The sequence below is a fragment of the Botryllus schlosseri genome, chromosome 6, assembly GCF_051294905.1.
Source record: "Botryllus schlosseri isolate E-star chromosome 6, Bs_hap1, whole genome shotgun sequence".
NCBI lineage: Eukaryota > Metazoa > Chordata > Ascidiacea > Stolidobranchia > Styelidae > Botryllus > Botryllus schlosseri.
Genome location: NC_137241.1, coordinates 23,839,640 through 23,863,768, shown reverse-complemented (window position 1 = coordinate 23,863,768; position 24,129 = coordinate 23,839,640). Strand labels below are relative to the sequence as shown.

Here is a 24,129-nt window from a genome sequence, read left to right as displayed (position 1 = left end):
CCAAAATTCTCAAAAAAGAAGACATTTGGGCGTCCTCCGAGGACACTTTCATAAAAGTCAAAAAAGAGGACAAATCCCCTTAAAAGAGGACGTATGGTAACCCTAGTGTATATTCAACTCTATATTCGTTTGATTTAGAATGTACGGGGATTCAATCTGTATATTAAAACAGGTAGCAAAATGCAATGACTCTGAATCATTCCGTGTACTACATAAATTCAACTTGACTTGACTCGAGTCACCTTCGAAAATCTAGTGACTTGACTCAAGTCTTATTGTGCAATGACACGAGATGACGTGTGACTCGAAGGTAGTGGTGAATTGATACCAACACACCCTCTAACAGCAGTTGGAAACTTGAAAGATGACGAGTTTGTAACGAGCTACAGATAGATTCGGCCCACAATCTCGCGTATCTATAGATATCCAAGATGGTTGCCGGCATTTGAATGTGCGACGTAACGAAATACGACAGTGGAGGATGTGACTTTACGACCTTAAACTATCCCTAACAATGACCTGAACCTTTCGCACATGCTCCAATGATGTGTGAGCGATTTGCGCGCAAGTCCGCGGACCATTAACTATAGATAACTAAGGCAAACCGGCTTACCTTTAGTTATCTATAATCTAGCTTCAAAACATATTTAATGTACAAAGGGCATCACTGTCAAAAGTTGTACAGTACAGCGCCTTTCCGATTTCGACACGCGGTGCTCTGCAGGATACAATACCTAGTTCAAAATATTTTGTGGAAAATAATACGAGATATCAGTTTAAGTATCAGTCTATAAATAAGAATCATTTCAAAACACCACAAAACTGCGATACAGTGAAAAGATAGGAAGGTGTCGAAACGACTTGGAGTAGCTTAATTACGGGACGGGAGTGTTTTAACGGGGAATTGGCAATCCAAAAGTACGCCAAATTCATTTAACATGAATTAAAATAAACCACTGCATTCATGGGAACATCGCCGGTGGATATTTCGCGCTGTGCGCAACTAAAATCGTTGTGATTTGTCAGGTTTTGTCGAATGTTGGTTTGCAATGAGAACCCAGGGATATATAGTAATATAGAACCATTGTTCTACTATATTATCATATGTCCTTACTACACCATCTGCTGCGAGGCCATTTTTCTTTGGCGTCCCCCATTTCGCCCTCAGCGTTTCCTCCCCCTTCAAAATCCAAATCGTCTCATGGGGGGCGCCGGATACAAGGTTAAGAACCACGGATCCAACCGATCAATATCAGGTTTTTCAATGTGTCAATATGTTGAGAGCAATACATATATATACAGTATAAATTCGTTGAGGTGAATAATTGCAAACACAAAATTCATTGCGCATATATTATATGCAGTATGTTGGGCGATAATGTCTGTTTATTCGAAAGGAAGCGTAATAAAAAGGCTAATAATAAGGATCATCCACGTTCGTAACTTTACTTCCAAGACGGCTCTCTTCATATTGGGACAGCTGCATCACCAGACCCCTATTCGGACGTACCGTGTGTTTACATGATTTAACATGTCTCCAGGCATCCTGAAAGCAAAGAATTGTTACATAAATAGATGAAAATCGAAATGGTTACTTATTACCTTCAGTGGCCATTTGTAGTATGACATGAGATATGCTATGCATGCAGCAGCACTCCTGCTAATACCTTGGTCAGACCAGACCAAAATGGTACGTAATTTTTCTCTGTTTTTTGCTGCAAATACAAAACAGATCATTGTAAATGTTCTGCCTGTGATAAATCTATATAATCAAGTGGCTAAGTCAATATCATCAAATTTCGGCATATAGGTGTCAAAGCAGTCACCGCTACTCAGTAAATTTCTACTCAATTATAAGTACAAGCAGCAATTTCAAAGGCATGTCAAAATTAATCCAAGTGGAAGTAGATAATGAAAGGTCTGAAGAGTAGTTTCAAAATGTAGATTTGGACGAGGTTGTTCCTTTAGCAGTTAATTGGAAGTAGTTGGGTGGCGACATACAATGCAATATGACTCATGACACTACAAATAAAACGTGGAGGGGTGACCACCTTAGGGTATAACGTCATAGACAGTTGAAAACGGGACTTTTGGTAATTGGTTACCAATGAAATTGATGATCTTGCTGATGTGACTTCCGAAGTCAGCCTCCCTATCGTCATCAATCGCTATCTGTAAGTATTTTTCTGATTCTGCAGAGTCGAAGCTGTGCGTGAAAAAGATGTGTCAAAGATGAAATCATAGATTAAATATTGCCGACATTAGCCTACTACTCACAAGACATCGTCAGATTTTGTGAGATTTAAATGGGCTTGAACTTTGAGATCTTTATGTATTGCTTTACTGGTAGCCTGCTCCTTTGACCCGATGTACAATATGCTTGGCAAAATTTCGCATGGGTAGGTACTTATGGCGTCCAGTTCCTTTCGAAAATATGTCAGTTGTTAATAATTCAATGTCTAAAATGGTACATGGAAATGTGGATTGCCTATTGCCACCTGAGGTAAATATATTATCTTTTGTGTTCGTAAGAATGGGTACATGGCGGAAAAGTCTTCATAGCCTCCTCTCAGTATTTTCACCGGATTTTTACTTCCGTCCGTGGCCATTCGATTTGCACACTGCAACGCTCTACCTAAATATAGTGTGTTATCGATTTGAAAATATGCATACTGTATATGAAGAGTCTTACATTTCTCTCTCAAAGATCTGCAGTTTCCATCATATATTATCACATGGGTCTTGCATTCTAGTTCGGCGTCATAGGGAATGGCAAAGTTTTCTTCGCCATCGCACCGAGCTCGTTTGGCAGTGATGACATGACTCTCATCATATTCAAGTTTATTTCTTGCATCTGTGGGTAAATTCAATACAGTATATTATCAAGCATTGGAATTGTTTCATATTTTGATGGATACAACTGCACCAGAATTTGGAGACATTCGTAAAATACATATAATATACATACGTAGAGACCGTATTGGTTATCGATTGGTATTGGTACATCAAGCTATAAGGCATTCGTTGTTAGGAGTGGAGTAGCAATGCTAACTTACCAAGAAGTAGCAGGAAGTTTGTGTCGCTCAAGCATGGATATATGGTATTTTGATTCAATATGTTGTATAATTCCGTAGGCTCTATTAGAACTAAACCTGACATTATTGCTATTGCTGCGCTATATATTACAATATTAGATGATAGTATGATATCTTTATACGGTAAAGTCGCAAGCTTTTTAATAGCATTTACTCTGTCCTATTTATCCGCTGATATCGCCCAAAAATAGCAGGAGTAATAACTAATAAGACACAAGGCGTTTTCTCACAGCTGAGCGACACGGCAGAGCACTAATGTTGTTATCGCATTTGGTTGGTATGGTGATTCCTCTTGAAATAATGCTAGTGTACATGTATCACTTTCAATTGTATTTAGGAAATATATTCCTTCAAAACTATTTTTATCCATTGATAGGTAGTTAGTCTGGATTCTGAAAGTAAAGCTGTCTAATTGCAACATAACTTTGAATCAATAGCCTTTGCACGAGTCAGCCGTACGTAATGAGGTGTTATCATATTTGAAGAGCTTCTTGGAGGTACAGAACTTCAATATACAATTAAATAGTATATTCATATTGAAATGAACCCGAATATTTTCGGCTGACACTCGTCAGGGGTAATCGTCAGCAACTAGTAGAGAATTGGAAAGAACATTGTATATCAACAATCGCATCACAAAATATGACGTCACCAGCATGAAATTTCGAATGAGAGAGCGTTCAATGTACTATTACTACTACTACATATTTTGTGATACGATTGTTGATATACAATGTTCTTTCCAATTCTCTACTAGTTGCTGACGATTACCCCTGACGAGTGTCAGCCGAAAATATTCGGGTTCATTTCAATATGAATATACTATTTAATTGTTATCATATTGTTTTATAGCTCAGCGAGCAGAACATTGTCATAAGATATGAACAATGCAATATGTATAAGAAAACTCCTTCCAATTTTTAAAAACCATCAATCACTGATAAATGTTCACTATCCACTGAAACATATATATTATATATATTTGGGACTTTTCGTTTGACACGACCCGGATATGCAACAAGTAAATCGGTAGGTGCCGCTAGAGTATCACTATCGCTCGGCTCAATGCGCATTGCGCATTCCTATCCTATTTCCATCCATAGCAATAGCAGACTTCTTGCGAACATATAAGAAATTATGTTATTATGAATATAACTTCAGTACTGCATTCAATCTTATAAATCCTTTAGTGAAAAGGAATCAAAACCAAAGCAAGATCATTTGACACCAAGACGCAGGGCCGCAACGGTACTTCGTCAGCACACAAAATTCGTTGGTCTTGGGCGCATGATTGGAATCGCTGGCCGTTTTGCCTGCTATATCAGGTGAGCAGCGATGATTTTCCAAGTTAAAGAAATTTATTAAAAAATAATAAAAAATTAAAACATAGTGTGAGCACAGGACACCATACAGGCTTGGGCCCCGATATGATCATGAACCAAACCAAGACACCCTTCACGACGGGCCTTTTTACTAGGGATGATGTGAACGTGAGGTTCACGTTCGCGTTCTGTGTGTGAACCTCAGAAATTTAGAGGTTCACGTTCACAAACGAACCTTGGTAGGTTCTGCACTGTGAACCTTTTTCATATATTAGGCAGTTTTCACTTCATTATGACATCTTAGGTTAAAATCTATTGCATTTCAACTGCGGGCCACTCTATGCATGGCGCGCTGGCAGCGTATAAAAATCAACACTAAACGAGCACGCACCTTGACAATCTCAAAATTTTCGGCTGTGAGCTTGACCAGCAATCACACAACATCAAGAGCGAAATACACCATACAGACTACATGTCGGCAGTCAGCGAATGATGCTTATTGAACCAACCAACGAAATTGATATCGTTGTTTGATGTAAAAATTCTAGCAGGCGTACGGGGTCAATCTATCGAGGATTGAATTTTGTCTATAATATTGGTAATTGCGTACATTGCTATTAATTTTTCGTACTCTCTCTCAGTCCACATGATCACATTTTTACTGGTAGAGCTGATGGAGGTAGTGACTTCAGATAGCAAACGCAGGACTATTCCGCGCCTATGGACAATGGGCAATTGGCAATATACTATATATGTTGATGGTCTCGGCCAACATGGGGCGGCTATTTGCGGCCAAGGCTTAATTAGTAGCACACTTCTTGAAATTGCAAGTTGGCCGGAACTTCAGAAGTCTTGATGTGTCGTCGAGAGGTAATGGCCGGCGCTGAAATGCCTATATTTTTCTTTGTGCGCTGAGGGCAGGGATATCTAGAATATCTAGTTCTAGATATCCCTGGCTGAGGGTATCCATATTACAAAGTAGACATTTAATTACGTTAAATCGAGCGAAGAAAATTTTGAGATTGTAGGTAATCTCTAGGGTTGCATTTAAAACAAATTGTTGTTGTTTAAAACACTTTAACACATGTTTTAAGCAGTGTTTTAAATACAGGCCCTTTTTAAAAAACAAAATTGTGTTTTTTTCAAGTTGTATAATTATGCCTTGATCTTGTAAATACTTTCCTACAGACGATTACCACCCGATGTAACCGACGTATAGGCCTACGATGAGGGAGGGTTGGCACCCTCGAAAGTCGGTTCAACAGTAGGGGTCTTCAAAAAATACTTTTTTTCTCAAATCCTACTGGCTACTTGATAAAATTGCTATAGGTTACCTAATTTAAGCCTACACACCAAATTTTATTGTTATATAATAAATAGAAACTTTCTTCTCCTGTAGCAATGCGGCTACTGGTTGGAATTGAACCAAATTTGCTGTGTAGAGGCTTAAATTAGGTAACCTAACAATTTTATCAAGTAGCCAGTACGATTTGAGAAAAAAAGTCATTTTTGAAGACCCCTATTCAACAGCTATAGTACTTAGATATATATCATAGGTACAGAAAGAATGTTCTGATGATATGATGACGGCCGACCGTAAAAATGCTGCATGACGATGCGGTCCTCTGAAGAAGTTTTTGGTCCGTATATATGAGAGGGGTTGGAGGCCTATTTCGTCAAAGGAGCTATATTTACCCTATATATTAGATTGTTAATGTCAATCCACTCTGTTGTCACAACTGAATAATGAATATTCGTGACGCCAAGGCTTTAAATAATAACAATAAAAAACATGTTTTAAACAAGGGCCTTCTTCTTTCTTGTTTTAAATGCAACCCTAGCAACCCGCCGCAAAATACTCTAGAATTTATGCTGATTTGCGAAATAATTTCGGGCCCCCTGCGAGCTCGCCCCCTAATTTGGGCTTTGGGTGCGACAGTTACGGCCCTGCCAAGAAGGCTATTTCCTTGATTTCGTACGTCCTCAAGCGCATCCGATGAATATTACATGTGTGCTACGCCTTGACAATGCATACGCCTTGACAATGGGATGGAGCTAATAGCGGCTCGTATAGGCCTACAATAATATTCGAGGCCATTAATATAACGTTTGGAATATGGAATTTCTATTCGCGGCATGGATGGGCCTTCGCCCTTCAGGAAGAAAATTCAATATAGCCCACGGACACTAACGGACTGGCTGTATGATCTGCCTTGATTTTACTCCATCAGATCCGTTAAGTTTCGACCACATAAATTTATTGAGATCGAGAATGTCTGATTTCAAAGACTGCCTAAAGTCGTCTCGACACCTTCGTATATTTACATTGTATCCTAACCTTTGATTCGTTCAATTTTTTAATACTGAACTGAAAGCGCATCCCTGATATATAGTCAGAAATCCCCAAAACGATTAACACAGACGCGCTGAGCTACGAGGGAGAAACCTTCTTGTGACGTCACAATAATACGTACATATCTCATGCATGTAATCAAGCAGACACTTTTGCTAGGCCGATGTGTTCGATCAAGTGCCTGCGCTCTGAGTAAGTTATTGAATTATAGATTAATGTTGAACCATTCTTCACGGCATGTTGAACAAAGCTTACGCAGACAGCGACAAAAGGCAAAAGCAGTCGCGGTCATTTGAGACGTGGATTTGGCGCATCAAATTGTTTGCATACGCCAATCATCTGTTACGAGTTCCGTAGCAATCTCGTATTCTTCGAAACCAGTGTTTCCATCCGATCTGAACTGCAATGATCATATGTTGTCACTATCGCATCATAGGCTACTGATAATGTCAGGTAGGCAACATCATCAGTATGAACGATATTGAATTTGGAGGATAGGTTGCACCGTCTACCGCCCATGACATGACGTGTGTTTGCCAATTTTCGGTGCTAATATAGAGACATACACAAACGAAACTTTGCTATTTATGTACTTTACCAGCCAGGCATATATTAGGGTTCACATGCATCCACTTGAAATAGCACGTGTGGCGATGGCCCGCTGTCATGAACTCTTTATTTTGACGAAGTGACACTTGATGCGGTAACTGCAGCTTCAGGTCGGGATACACATGGTCGTCAATGAACCAGACAAGCATGAACATTGATTCCAGCTGTCTTACAACTGCCGTGAATCGCGTTGTCTGTCATCGAATGACTTTCAAGTCAGTTGTTCGCCTGCTTAGCAGGACTATTAGCGAATTACTCCGATATAACCATTTTTCAGCTTTGATGCGCTTGGTTTATTCTGAAACACTTACAATTAATTATCGCCATTCTATTCCGCCCATTATGTGTGGTATTCAACGTAATCCTCGAAGATGACACTGATAGATGGATCATATTTCAAGTCCCTGTCTTTTGGACGTAGACTGCTGCCGGATCGAAACGATGAGATGAAAGTATATTTGGTTAGGTCGTATGCACATTGCACGTGCACATGTAAGTTCTATCCGTTTCTTGTAACCGATTTTCAAACGCAGGACAGGACTATACAAGCTCGTTAACTCCAGGCACTTCATAATGTGTCTAGATTGGAATGTCATTACCGCCCGAAAATGTCATTTTCTATCCACCTGGTCCTTCATTTCACATCAAAGCGGTGTCAACGGTTACGCTTTATCACGGTAGCTGTCAGACCGCCTTCCTCTTTTAAAATCTATCTATGGTCGCTCTACGATAACAAATCCCTGCCACGAACCAAACACGATCCAGCGTTCCTGTCAATGTCATGTTTCGTGCCCATTCCAACTAAATCGATACCTTCTGTTCCAGAGGCGTGCTAATTATAATTGATAATGATTGGTATTTTGCTGTCAAGTGTTGGGAACCTTTTTGTAAAATTTCTTAAATGGTGGTGTCTCGAAAAATGTGTCGCCCGCCATGAACCAGTGCGAGGTCAAGTGCGCTACTTTCGACTTTGACTTTCACTAACGCACACTTATACGTATACCCGTCGCACGTGCCGAGCGTGGACGCGAGTTTCTCTTGGCAACAGTGGGTTTGTTTATTTTGTATACATCTCATCTTGAGATTTACTAAATATTTAAACGGCTGGCTACATTTTTATAATATCCATCCGTCTTTTCCGGAATATATATCAGCGGTTGTAAATTTCCCTTATCTTGTAGGAAACACCACAGCTCACGTTTGATATTTTCAAGTACCACGGCAAGTGGGTCGTGCTTTGAAGAGTCGCGATATGTGTAAACAACGCATGGTACAATAATTCATCGGCTACTTATTATGACTACAAAGCCGTCAAGGTGTGTTGGTGGCTCGTTAAAAGTCTACTCATTATCGCGTCGGCCGGAGGTTATTCGCCGGTCTCTTTCTATATTCGCCGAGCGTTCCTATGGGAAAATACACCAGTTAGTGTGCAATCTAGGTTTGCGGAATGTCATTTTATTTTCATCGACAACAGTAGGCTATGAGCATTTAGGCATTCTGAACCACAACAACAAGGGCTGGTTTGCATTGGTATACATTGAACGCATCAACTGTATTTATTTATTATACGCGCAAAGACAGCAAAAGCAAGACGTACAATGTCAATTGATAATACATTATTGCTGATCGAGGCTATAAATAGCTCACAGAAGCAGTATATAAACAATTTTCGACCAACCTATTTCAGAATGTTATGTCCTTTTTTATATAGGATTGTCCTAGACATACTTATTACATCCGTTGCACACACCATAAAATTATACTTCGGGGCATCGGGTTCTGAATTCCGACATCGTTGCATTTTCCATAGCATAAAACACAAACCTAATTTACGTTGATCACTGATCAGTCATGATATCGTATCTTACAGGGCTATATTATTTTTCTATTAAAAACAGGATACTATAGGGTTGTCGGTATCGGTCTACCATTTAATTTAATTGAAAATTCATAAATTATATTAGTTCAGTTATAATTCACATTATATCGACTAGGCCTTAACTGAAAAATAAGGCTTTTACTACAGTCATTCTCAAAATTCTAGCATGGGTCATATTTGAGGAGATACATGGTACTACAATATTTATTATCTTGAATAAACAAAAACAGCTATACTATATATCAATATCGCTCTGACACGGTATCGCTGTATAAATCACAAGGCATTCATATAAAACATATATATAAATCCCGATTCTTCATCGTGTTTGGGCTTGGGAATGTGTCCAAGAGAAAATAGAGTCGCAACAGGCAAAATCATCTTCAGAAATCAAGTGCGTTCTGGTTGCATGGTGACCTCAAAATTTGCCCCATCAACGGCCTCGTGAGCTATTTTTCCACTGTGGATATGATTATGAGAATAGTTTAATCATGTATTTGTACGTTTTTGGATGATTTGAGTACATGCGAAGTAGCAGGCAACATGATCGAATGAACGCTAATGAACTGGCCGCTGTGCTATCTCGGTTCTTCGGCTGTGCAGTAGGCCCAAGCAAAATGGCGGAAGAAAGAAAATGGTAGCAAAAAAATCATAGTCACTACTATTTTCGTTGGGTGCTTGGGGCTTGCACTCATGCACTGTCGCTGCCGATACAAATAGAATAATTTCCATAATTGTATTCCGGTCGGACATCCTATGTACCGATGCGGCCTCGTGACGCATCGTGTAAAGATAGGAGAAATAAAACCTCTACAGACGAGGGGCCAGCGATCAGCCCACTCATGCTTGATACTTGAGCGTCCTCGTGTCGTGGTGAAATATACGCGAATGCCATGCAAATATTTATTTTAACACGCATCCAAAATTGTTTGGGTCTTCGTATTCACCCTTGTGCAGAGCTTAATCACATAGCACCTGTGGATGATGTTGGGCGAGCTTGTATGCTCTCCAACAGGATTTAATCCTTAAAAGCACCTTGCTAAGATTGAGCAATAAGTTAGTTTTGTGATTTATTGAAAACATTTTAGCATTCACCTCGGATCGAATGTAAGTATTTCGGTTTACTCCCGATATGAATCCAGTAATCATTGAAACTGACGGTTCATCTACAATTCTTATGTCCAATCACAAAACATCCATCATTCGCTTGCACAAAACAACTTACGATACTATTGTAATATCGATTTCTTACAATGCGCACACAATATTAGGTATTTCGTTCAGTGATAATTATTTAAACTATTGTCATTGACTCTTGGTAAATTCGGCAACGAGATATATCAAAAATGTAGAGGGCATAAAATCTGACGCATGTAACTCGGTTCTCGGGCCCCCTCGATTAATCCACCCGTTATAAAGGGAAAGATTACTGAATCCTCGAAGTATTCGCAAAATGCTCCGTAATGCATTTCCGTTGCGAAATTTAACTCCAGGAGCGATCGCCCGTACAGAATCTTATGATTCTATGACGTCAACAGACATTCAAGTACGTCACAGAGAACAATGCAAAGAGCCTCTTGACTGGCCAGTACATTATTTGTCTCGATAAATCGTAAATTGCACAACATCCTCAGTAAAACTCTGGCCATTGTTGATTCAAGACCACTTCGGGCTAATTTTATCGCGAGAAATCCGCAATCAGCTTTCTTCGCTAGAATTAGCGCGTCTAAAAGACGTTATCATCTAACGAAGACACCCAATCACATTCTATATGAAATAATCAGCACAGCATTTTGCGTTCTGGAACTCGAGACATTTCTGAATTTATATGAAATGCCGCGAAAAGCTTGTAACAATCCCTCTTTCACACCGCCATTTCGACCGCTGGCTCAAATTGACACTTGTGGTTACATCATCACGGCAGTAATAGATATGTCCCCAAATCCAATATACGGACTAAGAAGTGCCGTTGCCGCAGCAACGTTTACTCTTTATTGTTCGAAGCACTTTCGGTAATACAGAAGTCCACTGTTTCAAAGTGCACTTCAAAGCTCACCACGATTGTACTTGATAAAAGCTTCAATCGGAAGGGTGGCTTTTACATGGCTTTATTTTCGATAGTTTGATATTTCGCTTGATACAGAAAGCACTTGGAGCAATGATTCAGGACGCAATCCAACTCTCACATCCTACATTAGAACTTTTGGGTTATCTTTAGCACACGACGACAGCTATAAAGACTCTGTTATATTATGTTTGTTTGTTGTTTGTCACTTCTTGTGGGCTGTAATAAATCATGACGTATCATGATATAGCCTATAGGACTTAGCTCAGATTAATCATAATGTGGAATGTGACTGAATTTCAAGCTTTCAGAATGCGCGCTGTTCAAGTTGAAGCTCGACTCGCTCTAGGTATTGAGATGCCTCTCGCTGCATCCGGCTGGTCCTCATGGGTGGTCAGACTTGTCACCGAGGGTGGCTTGAGATAGTTGCGGCATATCGGGGTAAATTGTCTCACTTAGAAGAGCATCAAAAGCAAAGCACCGGCCAATCCGATGCCGTGAATCATTGCTATGCCATGAGTCCGATCCGTTAATGAGCACCAAGTGGGCTGTATTGTTTCAACAACCGAATAATTTAAAATGTCTTTTTGATTGATCGATTACTTTGAAACCAAATAACATTTTGCCGCGCGGCATCATTTTATAACGATAAAATGGGTGGCAGAAGAGAGGAAGAGCCTGACAGTGAATAGGTAAAAGATCTGAAGCTAGATATTCATCACGATTTCGATGTGGTTCTACAAAATTCTGACTATACGTTCCAACATCTAGAATCGGGAATTTCGTAGGCAACAACGCACACCACCCCCCCTCCTGCCTCGACAGAAATCTATTCGAAGTCCATTCTCCATGTTCCTTTATAAATAAATAATTAATACTGTCATTGGTGATTATTATGGTCTTCAAATGTTGTACTATAGCTGCGGGTGGTGTGACATGATAATGATATCATTAATATGCCGGAACATCTAATATCATAATTGCATCGTGTTTAAAATCACTCGCAGTCCGAACCTTGTTGAGTTATTCTGTAGCAGTTTCATTCAACATGACCCTGTCATACGCAGCTTTTTTGTTCTGTGTATCAAACTTCACATCGTCTGGTATGTGTAAACATGGCGACGTCTGATTTGCCACTTCAGAAGTTATAAACGTTTCAACTTCCCACACATATTCGGAATCGTCGAATTACAGAGCTGTCATTTCATCACAGATGAAACATAGTGTCATCAAACAATAAGACGTGCTATACTGAACTTTGTAAATCTTAAATTAAACATGTTGGGATGCTTCTGTTAGCTTAATACGGCCCCTTCATCATCTGAATACCGGATCTCTTATTTCATCATACATCATCATTTGTCAACTTGCGGACGGTGTGCGAATATTTCACACTAGACTGCGCCTCGCTGTATCGTCATCAAGGCTTAGCCCACTCAAGTCAGACCACGTCATCACACTTTGTTGGGAACCAGGGGATTCGGGAGCTTATTATTTCTTTAATCATTTGTTGTGAGCTAATCATCTAAACTCCACTTGCACTTCTCACGTGTCAATACGCTATGACGTCACCTGGTAGACACAATTATGCTGTCCACTGCGTAGGTAAACAGAGCATAACCACAAGGAGATCATTGAGATGGCGAAATGAAATGTTGGTTGATTGTCATTAAGCTGACAGGGATGATGGTTCCGAAACATGGTGTTCTGATGACATAGGCTCATATTTAACTGCGTCACCCTGCCATCCATCAGGCCATCGGATTTACTGACTTAGCTTACAACTTTTTGATCGTTATACATAAATAAAGTTCCCACATTAATCGTTGACTGGGCATCAATTCAAACTGGGGTAACATCCCCACCTAAAATCGCTTAGATTTCAATTTCCTTCAACATAATTAGGAGGCTGAATCAGAAATGCGTCACGAGAAACTAAACTGTATCTGGCTCTCATTTCGCGGTCTCTTGTTGTTTACTTTCTCAGAATATTCAAGTGGGTGGTCCTTAATTATATTCAGGGATCATTATTATCAAGCATATTGATTTCCGTGGCGCTTAGCATGTCCACTATGTGCATAATCCTGTACAGATAAGCGTGCTTCGCTAGTAAGCAAACACTGCTAAGGCGTCGCAAAAGGACCATCAACGAACTGGTGTGAAGGAACATTTGTCAGCTGGGAATGACTTATTTAATATTTTTGCGGAATCCAGCGCCCAGTGATACCATGCACCCTATAACGCTGCAGCAAGAATGTTACTTTCTATTATTATTTGACATAAACGGCATTCTTCGATATGCATATAGTGATTATCACTTTGATGTTGTCTTCATCCTTTGTATACACTCTATGTATGCCAGGATCAAATATTTGTAACCGAACGTGACGCGATACTGAGATAGGCACGTCGTTGTCCTTACGGGGAATATTTGACGGTACCTTCCGCTTTAACCGCACCACAATGCTGCGGTTGCCGACGTTTTGCGTTCCGACAATGACTTCTGTTTACGAATCCAATTAGTGTCCCGGATTTTTCCCGTTTCGTGTTATCACGTGGGCATTTCCGGACTATATTTTACAGCAAGAGGTTTTGTGGTCGGGCATGTTCTAGCTCAATAAGCCCAGAGAGAGTTTCGCAAATCATGTTGTTTTGATGCTTATTCCGTTACTCGCCTTATACACATTTGGAATATACTACCTCACCTGTTTTGCTGCGTGAATTTCCCCGTGATATATATCCAAGCTACGATGTTAACTTTGAGATAGCATTTGCACACATTCACATTCACGGTCTTTATGTTGCTTAATTGTGACTGAACTGAAGAACGTTACTGTTTGTTCCATGACGACATCGAAATAATTTCACGCCAGAATACCAACTATATTCGAGGACGGGAAATCATCAACCCCGTATCGATGTTATGCTGCCATTGCAGTTTTAGACATAATCCTATAGAAATATGATGACAATGTCTTTGCTTAAGACCACCATGTCATCGACTGTCGCACCGTTTCGAATTATTGAAACTTCGATGTTACATCACGGTTCGAAGGGTCGAATGGGTGAATCGTGCGTTCTGATTCACCCGCGGTATGACTAATCTTTATTATATGTGCGCTGCCCGTCTTTTGGTGTTTTAATTTCGATATGAAAACTGCAGAAGGTATATATGCCTACATCGTCGCTGTGTAATCAAAGTAGCTCACATCCATTTTACACATTATGAGAAAATTATCTTTATGTAAAGTTTTCATTTTCTTTCGGCAAGATCTTGGACATGGTTAACTCTGAAACGACGTGACATAATAAACATGGCCAATATAAGGCCCAAAATAAGAACATTTTACAGCAACTTGATTTTCTATCATTTTGAAAAATGCATCTCAATATTTAAAGAAATGGGCACAGGCTAATTTGATTCCACTCCGAAGATAATGTGTCCTGCGTTGCATTACCGTGCCGACGCAGGCTATTGATATTCTAACACTTAGTACTGGAGTAATTGGTCGCAGCGTCCGTGGCAAAAAGGTATCTGAGGCATTTGAGGTTGTCCGACTATTCGCCATTGCACGCAGACAAATCCTTCCATTGGTATAAAATTATAAGCCTCCTGCCCCGTGCGTAAGATCAAGAAAGAATAGAGTACTACGAATAGAGTACTACGAATAAACGTATTTTCCCAACATGATATATGAATGAACGTAAAATGTAACTGTATAATAAGTGTACGCGAAATAATCGGTGATATATATACATACGTCGCACAGGGATCGGAATAAATTGTAACGAAGTATTGTACTCAAATATATTCCATGAAAATTGCCCCGCATTTTCTTGTAATAATGTCACGCAATGCGATCCTAATTCAAGATGTCGATATATCATTCACGCGAATGGAGCGGTATATAGTTTTGATAGCAACTAATACGTGCCGTGGTACAAGGTACCTTTGTAGTGATGGTATCTCATGAATTGATATCAGTGATAGTGATCTGATATCGGTCAAAACTTCTAAGAATAATACACTTCCTAAAAATAGAACGGTAATATGTTTGTGTGATAAAAATAGAATTAAATAAGACGTAATTTTTGCCGTATTTTAGATATGACTACAAAAAGTCCAAGGTAAATAGTTCTGCATATATCCATATATATCTATAATTTTAGCAAGCAGCGTTTCTGCGATTGGGCAATCGGAAATGTCATGCGAATTAGGACCTATACACGAACAGAACCGAATGTAATTTGCATTATTGTCGAACAGTATAATTTTTGATAAGAAATGAGTTTCGCAGACCATAATATTGCCGAGATGAAGTTTTTTTAACGTATAGTACTCTTGAATTAAAGATATTATATTCTTAACATGTGGGAGCTTCAAATAGCCAATAGCTGTTCGGAAAATTATTGCGAAAACTTGTACCGGTTGTTTAATGCCGCCATTCATTATTAAATAGTCGAATTTTAAGCGAGTAAACCACGAATGCGGGATTTCAAATTTCACAACTCGACGTTTTCGGGCTCATAATATATAGTTATGTGTGCTAATTTTGGAGGGGACGTCCACAATACAGTATACCGAGTTAGCCTACCCCCTATATAGTATTGGGTAAGTATAAGCGGTTCAATCACCGATTGTACCGAAAATAAATTATCCCGTCCTTGCATTGGGACGAATAAAATTGACACCGACGGGTTTCCAATCAGTGATTTTTCTTATATATAAGCATATTTAGCGATAATACACATATGTTAAGATAAGAACAATGAGGGAAAGAACGCGCGATTTTATACGTCACAATTCATATTACGTTTGTGAGTGCTTGAACACGTTCCATTACGTGAATACCTGAATTTACGAAGATTACTGTCGATTAAATTGTATAAAGCCAAGTAAATTCAAAGTATTTAATCGGTATTTTGTGCATCTGGATATATGTGCCTTAGTTTGAAATGCATTGTAAATCTTGGTATTGTATAATATTAGGATTCCAATTCAATTTATAATTTGCACATCAACCTCGTGAAGGAAGTATTGGATAGCAATTCACTTTCTGCCTTTTAATAACAGTAAACTATACTGCGCCGTAGAATGCATTCTAAAACTACTTGAAACATTCGGAGTAGCCAATACCAGAGCAATGCTAAGAATTCAAAGTTTTCCGCCCAAACACATTCCGTTTCGTACATATCTGTGCAAGTGCACAAACGTTAAGTTTAACGGATGCAAAGCTCGGATGCTGTCTATGATGAGGCCTATAGCCAGACAATTTGTAATGCACACAATCTTCAATTTGTCATCATTCAGAGAATCACGATTGTTTACTATTTCCTTGTTTACGCTATGATTTCATCAATTCCATTCTGGTGGTTTGTTATGTGTGAACATCTCCACTTATGTTCCCAACCCACACAGGTAGTTTCGGACGAACGCAATAATGCTGATTAAGCGTGTAGCGGTCATAGCTGTTACTAACTACACGATTATGTCTGGACAAATACCGAACCCAGACGACCTACCAGATTTGAGAACATTGGGGTCATGTGGTTGAGGGGTATATTGGCATAAGGCAAATGAACAAAAACAATGATCCTATCCAAAGGCTTAACGGGGTGTCAGCGAAAGTAATCCCGGGAACTTGATCTCTCGGGGGAGACATACTTGTTTTCCGGGTCACCATTCTATCGATCATTTTAAACAAAACATCGCGAAACATAATAGTTCAACAGCAATGCGACTGACAGCCCACGCGAGCCAGAGTATAAGGTTTCATCTTTGTTAGTTAACAGAACTACGCAGAAGTGCGATCGTCGCGGTGTAGCATGTCATTAGGAACATGATACATTCGTCAAACGTCTTGCGACTGTATTGCTGACACTTGTGCGCCGACATATGATTGCAGATCTACGAAACGAACCCAGACTGGTTGCAGACACCGTATAGACCGTTATTAGAAACTCACGTAATCCTTATTTTTTTATTCAAAACTCTATCAATCGCATCGGGAATGATTTTGCGAGAAGCAACCCAGCAAACTATTTATATGTGAATACCTACCTAGGTGATAACTAACAATTTGTTACAATCCGTAGAAGGGAATATAACATTTCATCATCGGCATCGACCCTCTAATTAAGGCGATGAATACCACCAAATATCATTCTTTAAGATCGTTGCCGCTAATCTTAACCTTCCCGGAACCATAACAAGATCATTCTCAGGTAATTGCGCCTTGCCCATAAATGGTATTATTATGACGCATTGCCTTTTACCGACGCACGAAAAAGAAATGCCGCATACATAACACTGGCTATAGAATCGCTCCGCCAATACTTTGCTGCATTACGATCAATCGTATCAGGAGCATATTCTATATGATTATATTTACAAACATATAGTTCGATATTCATTTATGGATCAAACTATGCAAAATCAAACTGTGGTCACATTTCCTCGGACAGGACTCCACAGCAGTTATGGACGGAATGTCGAATAAAATTGATGTTCCATATCTACACTTATTACCCCCTGCATCTAAGTTTAGGTCTTGTATTATGCATAATCACCGGGGTAAGTTTTTGCTGCAGTCAAATCCGTGGAAAAGTGCAATTATTTTTCACAGAGTTGCACTAAAAAGTTGCATTTATGGACAAGATCTTTGAAATTATTAGGGTGTGAGATACTCGAATCGATCCGTATCTAAGGCACTGTAACAAAACACAGTGTTGATGACTTCAACAAAATCAATAGCCTGCAAACAACGACCCAGTGAAAATATAATTTTCGGCGGTCTAGCATTAATGTTCGTCAAATCAGAAATGACCTCAAAATTAAAACACAGTGAAATAATCAAGCGATCTTTGTACACTGTACAGTACATACAGGTTCCAAATATTTCCAGTAAAATCTTGGTTGCATGAAAAATCGAAAAACCTTGCAAAAATGTGCATGAAAAATTGAAAAAACTTGCAAACTTATAATACCATACTATACTATAACTTCTGAGTGTTTAGAAAGCTGCCAGAAGATGTAAAAAATGTTGCAAAAGTTACAAAAACTTTCCCTAAAACTTTCCCTAAACTTTCCGTGCTTCTTTCCTGAATGCTTCCATCGCAGGGATGTACGGAATTAAATCAAATGAATAGAATAGATAAGCAGATATTGCTTTCTGAGAATCCGCATCTGTCCGACGGCTCGAGTCTCTGAGGAGCTATCCGTCCGAATCCGAAAAATCCGAATCGAATAACTTTTCGGAAAAATACTGCTGAGCTGCGAGTAGTTTTAGGTTAGGGTTAGCTGATATATATTTACTTGAACCTTTGGCAGAACAACTTTAGAGTGTCACCAGTCTTATCAGAACGTGTTTACTGTTGGTATGTGGTTTGCGAGCTGACGATTTTTTTTCCTTTTGGCATGAAATCACGTTACCACGTCTGGTCAGAACTGCCCAATAATATCCGAAGCAGAAATTACAGCTATCCGAAAATATCCGAAACAAAATTTGCAATAGAATCCGAATCCGATCCGACTGACTCAAATTTGCGCAAAATCCGGTTCAAATCCTATTAGAGTCTGTCCGATGCTCATCACTGATGCATAGGTTTATATTTATATAGAAGGTGGCAATTTCTGTTTATCGTTAGAATTTGGTGGTGTTTTGATCGGGCCTCTATGCCTCCATAGCATAGATATAACGTGTTTAGGGTACAGCGTACACTGTGCATACTGTTAAAATCGTCTTCATGGAATCACTAAAGGCATTCATTACTTGGCCGACAAAAATAGACAATCCAAAAAAGGTCAATTTATCTGCCTATTGACGTTACGTAGGCACCCACAATGCGTGATTAAAGTAATAATTTATATAATCTTGTTCGTTGACAATTGAGTTCAGCCCCGAATCTGTTATTAGTTACGTTTGCAATTATGTATAAAATCGATTGTACAACGTGTAAAGCGAAAGGGAAGTCGAAAAATTAACTGGTAGCTCTCTCGATCTTGATCTTGAAGAGAAATCGGTATCCCACATCTACATCTACAATCTTTTTCAATGACATCATACCGCGCTTAATGAAACGAGATCACACGAGACACATTTAATGCTACATTTAGTTCTATATGTGGTTGCATCACCAGAATGCCTTCCTAAGTGTTGGAGGCAGGCTCCTGTTCGCCATCCGATCCGCGTAAGCGGTGTCGTACAAAAAGCCTATAGAACAAAAGCGGTCCGTGCTATAAACCGGGATTTCAGGAATCCTAATGAGCAATATTGGCCAGGTGAAAAATACCCTTACATGTTGTAACACCATGGATACTAAACAACAACATACAGTGCAATAAGAAATAATATGAATATCCGCATATTTGTTCAGGAACTATGCAACGGAAACTGTCGATATGCCTGATAAAATTCTGGAGAAGTATAGCTTACATACGAGCATTAATAACAGAAAGATACTAATTCGCAAGCTATCTTTTGACGTACGTTGATTTCTGTGATGTGATATTCCTTTTCGGGTTTTCTTCATTCGATTCTGTGTATAGTTTGACGTTGATAAACCTTATTACCCACATGTTTCTTGATATGTTCTGCAATTTACGGACCGCTCTGGTACAATACAAGTAGGAAATAGGCAAGCAAGAAAGCATTGATTCATGGAATGATACTTTATTTCTGTAATAAATAGGCACGAAAATGTTGATGTAGAATGCTAATAAATAAACAAAGTATAAATATGTTGATTTCAAAATATAGAATATACAAAAAAGCGAAAAAAGAGCAGCCGCCGAAACAATAAAAATACAAAATAGCAACGACATAAAAATCCAGATAAGTTAATCACGAAGTAAAAGCACGATTATGAGAGCATGTTGGATGAATGAGCTATTTGTTTGGTAAGTAATTCTGTGTGTTGAATGAATCCAGAGTCGCAACGTGAAATAGTATTAGTGGTGAGCAATATTGCTATATCCAGGTTTCATCACTTTCTGCATGGCGATAATAAATAGTATAAGAATAAATATTTCAGAAGATATTAACCCACGAAAGTATCGAAAAAAACTTGTCATGTAGGGGAGATGTGGTACCGATGGATCACTGGGACCGAAAATACTTGAAAAATTCTCCATGATAATTCCATGATTACACTCCGTGCATTTGTCTACAAATTACATGCTGACAGAATCTTTCCTCACATGCAAAAAAATTCGACCTGCGTGAGTTATGGGGTCTGTGACGAATGATTTACGTTTTAGGGGGTGTAAAGTAAATTTGGATCGGCATTTGCATTTTTCTATATCACCTTTCAGACTAACAAACCCGCCATAATTTTTGATGTGAAATATAGGGCTTGTATCAAGGTATATAATGGAACATATTTTTTGAATCAATAGCATCCTCGAGTGGACTATTTTCAAGTCAATTACAATATTTATGGGGTGGGGACCTATGGTGCCATAGCCAAATCAAGTAAAAGAGATGGACCAACTAATCACTTAACAACAGAAACTCGCCTACATATATATAGCCTGTAAATCATAGTTACCTGTGGTGTTTTATCGCTATTACGAGGTATTTGAAAGTCAAAATGTCGATTTGCGGGTAATATGTATGTGGCATTAATTTTGTAAGTTTAGGGGTAAATCAAAATATGATTTTATGCCAATATTTGAGTTGATATAATCTATTTTATTCTCGAAGGTCGTGACGAAACATTCTTCATTGGCTTGCCGTAGCTTAGCTTATAGTACACAATAAAACAAGTTAACAAATTTGAGTTTTTGAGCGTATGTCTCATAGGTCCCACGGTCGTGTGCCTTTGGACCCACCGGGTGGGGACCGATGACACGTTCGAGCAACAAATTTTAAACGTTTATAAATATTTTTTGAAAAGCCGGATATTCATGTAAATGTCCGCGATAGGTAGAGCTTGTATCGAAGTGTTGAGACAGCAAAAGATCTGCTATTCTCGTCTGAAGATTTGAGGGCCAGAGATCATTTTGCAATTTTTGATCCATCGGTACCACATCTCCCCTATAAGTAAAGCGGAGTATGGGTATAGCATATTACCATTTGTCACCATAGCGGGAGTACGAGTAAAACGCTGAGTAAACCCAACTGCATTATGTATGGAAATGGTATCGACATAAATTTTGAAGAAATGTCGTTCATAAAGCTACAGGTAACAGTGGAATAGGTAGAAGCAGGAGTTAATAATTTGAACCTAACTATCTTGATTTTTCTATGACTGTTGCGAAAACTTGTCCTATCTGTTCCTTATCCTCTGTCGGTACCACGAAACCTTTATTTACATTGTCCAGTGATAAGGTCCTTCTCTTCATCGGCGTAGATGAAACAAACATGTATCGCGCTCCTGCGATAAGATTTTCTGGGCACCCGCATTCTGTTGACTTTAGAATATGCCTCTGTTTTCCCTTCACTTTTGATTTTACCACAGTCACTTTCCCTCTTTTAAATTTGAGCATCTTCATGTCAGATAGCGTCCATTCGCGCGACTTTTTCTTGCGACTTTGTCTCGTTGCGGAAATTTCGCCAGCGACGCCGAAATATATGTAGACCTTCTTCATTGCCGTCAGAGTCTCGATGCTTACATTGCAACCTGAAAATGGACGGAATCTTGTTACATTCACACTCTTCCTCAGTGATTAAAAAAAGTGAAAATATATACCGAGATATAATACTTACTGTTGCCGTATGAAGGGCATGCCTTTTCGATTACTTCATTACCCACACAGTCGTGAGTTTCTGGCACATAGGGCTTTTTGAAGCAACACCTGCATTTCGATATGAATCCGCAATCAATTTTTGATCACTAATTTCGATCATTTAGTGAACACTTACCGCTCTTCGATGTTTCGTGCTCTCTTCGGACTAACTTCATTAACGCAGCATATTTCATTTTGAGGATCGAATATGTTCGTTCCTTGGCAGCATTTGAACCCTCTCAATTTTGTGTTTCTGTGGAGTTTTCCAGCGCAGCACAAATCAGTGGTGGTGTTGTATATGTTTTCCCCGCATATTGCTTCGAAGGGACCCAGACTGAGAACTCCAATATTTCGACTGCAAGCCTGATCAATAGAGTTGATTATGCAAAAGAGATGCTCCAGGTATTGATAATATGGCATGCTTACTGTTTTAGAATTCTTTGTGTATGGTATTGCCTGTATTGCCTGTTGTCCAGTATGATCTTCGATACTGTATATACATATTGCGTTTTGTTGTGCGTCAGTCTTCATATATAAACGACCAACGTGACACAGCGCCGTTCTGCGTTCGAAGACACCTGTTGACTCTCCGCGGCAGCAACCATGGGTCCTGGGATCGTATCTGACTCCAGCGCAATTTTCCATATCTCGACTGGCTGCAGATATGTATCAGTGTATTCATCGACCATATTTATCAGTCAACGGCAACGTTCCGTATACCCATACCTCTATCCATAACTCTCAGCATCCCTCTTTTACTTTCTTCACAGGAATGAGTCTTTGGATTGAACGCTTTATCCAGACAGCATCTCCCATACGGAATGTCGTGCAACATAAATGTCCCATGAACAGGATCCTTCCTCCTTGAAGGACAACATACTTGCTCGTACGTGTTATATTTCCTTCCGTTGCAACATGCTTTGGTGTTGTCGACGAGGTATTCGTTACCGCAACACTGACCACCTAAACGAATTTTGAGAAATGTAGATATATATTGATCCAATGCTACAACACATGTTCGCTACAAACCTTCAATTTTCGTGAATACGTTGTTGCCACAACAGACCTGGTTTAACTTATTATAAACATTGTCTGGTCCACAATTGTCTTCATTTCTATCTTTCGTTCGCACTCGGCCATTTACACAAATCTGTGAAACAACGTTGTACTGCTCCCCGGCCCCTATAAGAGGAAATACAATTTTGAAATAGATCGTTCTACCTAGACATAGAATTTTCTGTAATTACCGACGCAGCACGTTAAACCGTGTCTCTGTGTCAATACTTGATAGCTGTCGTTCGCTTCACCTTTGCAACATACAAATCCCCTGTCTCGACAATTGAAGAGTGTATGCGTATCGTTGCATATTTCGTCGCGGCATGACAAGATGGAGGGTGCTGCTCTCCCAGTCGGAGTTGCTGTTATTGCAACCATGATCGCGGAAAGGGTAATCGTCCATAATAAAGCTCTCGGCGAGTGAATTGTATATGACCTCATCTTTTGAACAAATCGCTTTAGTTATGTTCTACAAAAAAGAAGAATAGATCAAATATATATTTTAAATAAAAATGCATAATCTATGCGAAAAAATGCATAGAGTTCACTAATTATTGTGGAATTTTTTATTATTACGGAAGCCTCTACTCCAATTCCTCGGCGATCTAATTTTAAAATCACTAGGCGCAATAACAAAAATAATTCCGAAACATTCTGAATAGGCCTGTGCTATATTTCGCTGTGATAAATTTTCGTTTAATTTGTCATGTTCACACGTTAAATATAGTTCCTTACGCTAGCCCTGTGACTCAGAATTGTAAACTTGCCATCCCGCTAGATTTCAATGCTCGATAGCCTATATTTCCAGACGTACGAAATAAATATTTTCGAAATAATACACATATATAGACGACAATCCTTTCTTGGGATCCTCTACCCTCAGAACCAGTTTAAAGTTATGATTTTGGTCAACAGTCTCCTCGTTTTATAGGGTCATTTGTCGGGTATTCTTATAGGGGTTTTTGGAGAATTAGATCACTCCGTGAAGCTATTCAGAAGTCGACGTCGATTTGAGAATAGG

At 39.2% G+C, this 24,129-nt stretch overlaps 2 protein-coding genes across 2 annotated transcripts; both read right to left on the bottom strand.

Moving 5' to 3' along the window:
* Positions 1-1,368: 1,368 nt before the first annotated feature.
* Positions 1,369-3,329, bottom strand: LOC145441646 (serine/threonine/tyrosine-interacting-like protein 1). Its single transcript, XM_080319556.1, has 7 exons — positions 3,057-3,329; positions 2,693-2,854; positions 2,499-2,635; positions 2,278-2,423; positions 2,106-2,206; positions 1,603-1,715; positions 1,369-1,546 (listed from the first exon to the last, which is right to left on the bottom strand). Exons 1-7 carry the CDS (start codon positions 3,157-3,159, stop codon positions 1,415-1,417), a joined length of 894 nt encoding a protein of 297 aa, XP_080175682.1. The 5' UTR covers positions 3,160-3,329; the 3' UTR covers positions 1,369-1,414.
* Positions 3,330-21,059: 17,730 nt separating this feature from the next.
* LOC145441645 (uncharacterized) lies at positions 21,060-23,593 on the bottom strand. Its single transcript, XM_080319555.1, has 7 exons — positions 23,300-23,593; positions 23,082-23,234; positions 22,779-23,015; positions 22,479-22,708; positions 22,189-22,415; positions 22,033-22,121; positions 21,060-21,946 (listed from the first exon to the last, which is right to left on the bottom strand). The coding sequence occupies exons 1-7, from the start codon at positions 23,547-23,549 to the stop codon at positions 21,555-21,557; spliced, it is 1,578 nt and encodes a 525-aa protein (XP_080175681.1). The 5' UTR covers positions 23,550-23,593; the 3' UTR covers positions 21,060-21,554.
* Between the last annotated feature and the right edge of the window lie 536 nt (positions 23,594-24,129).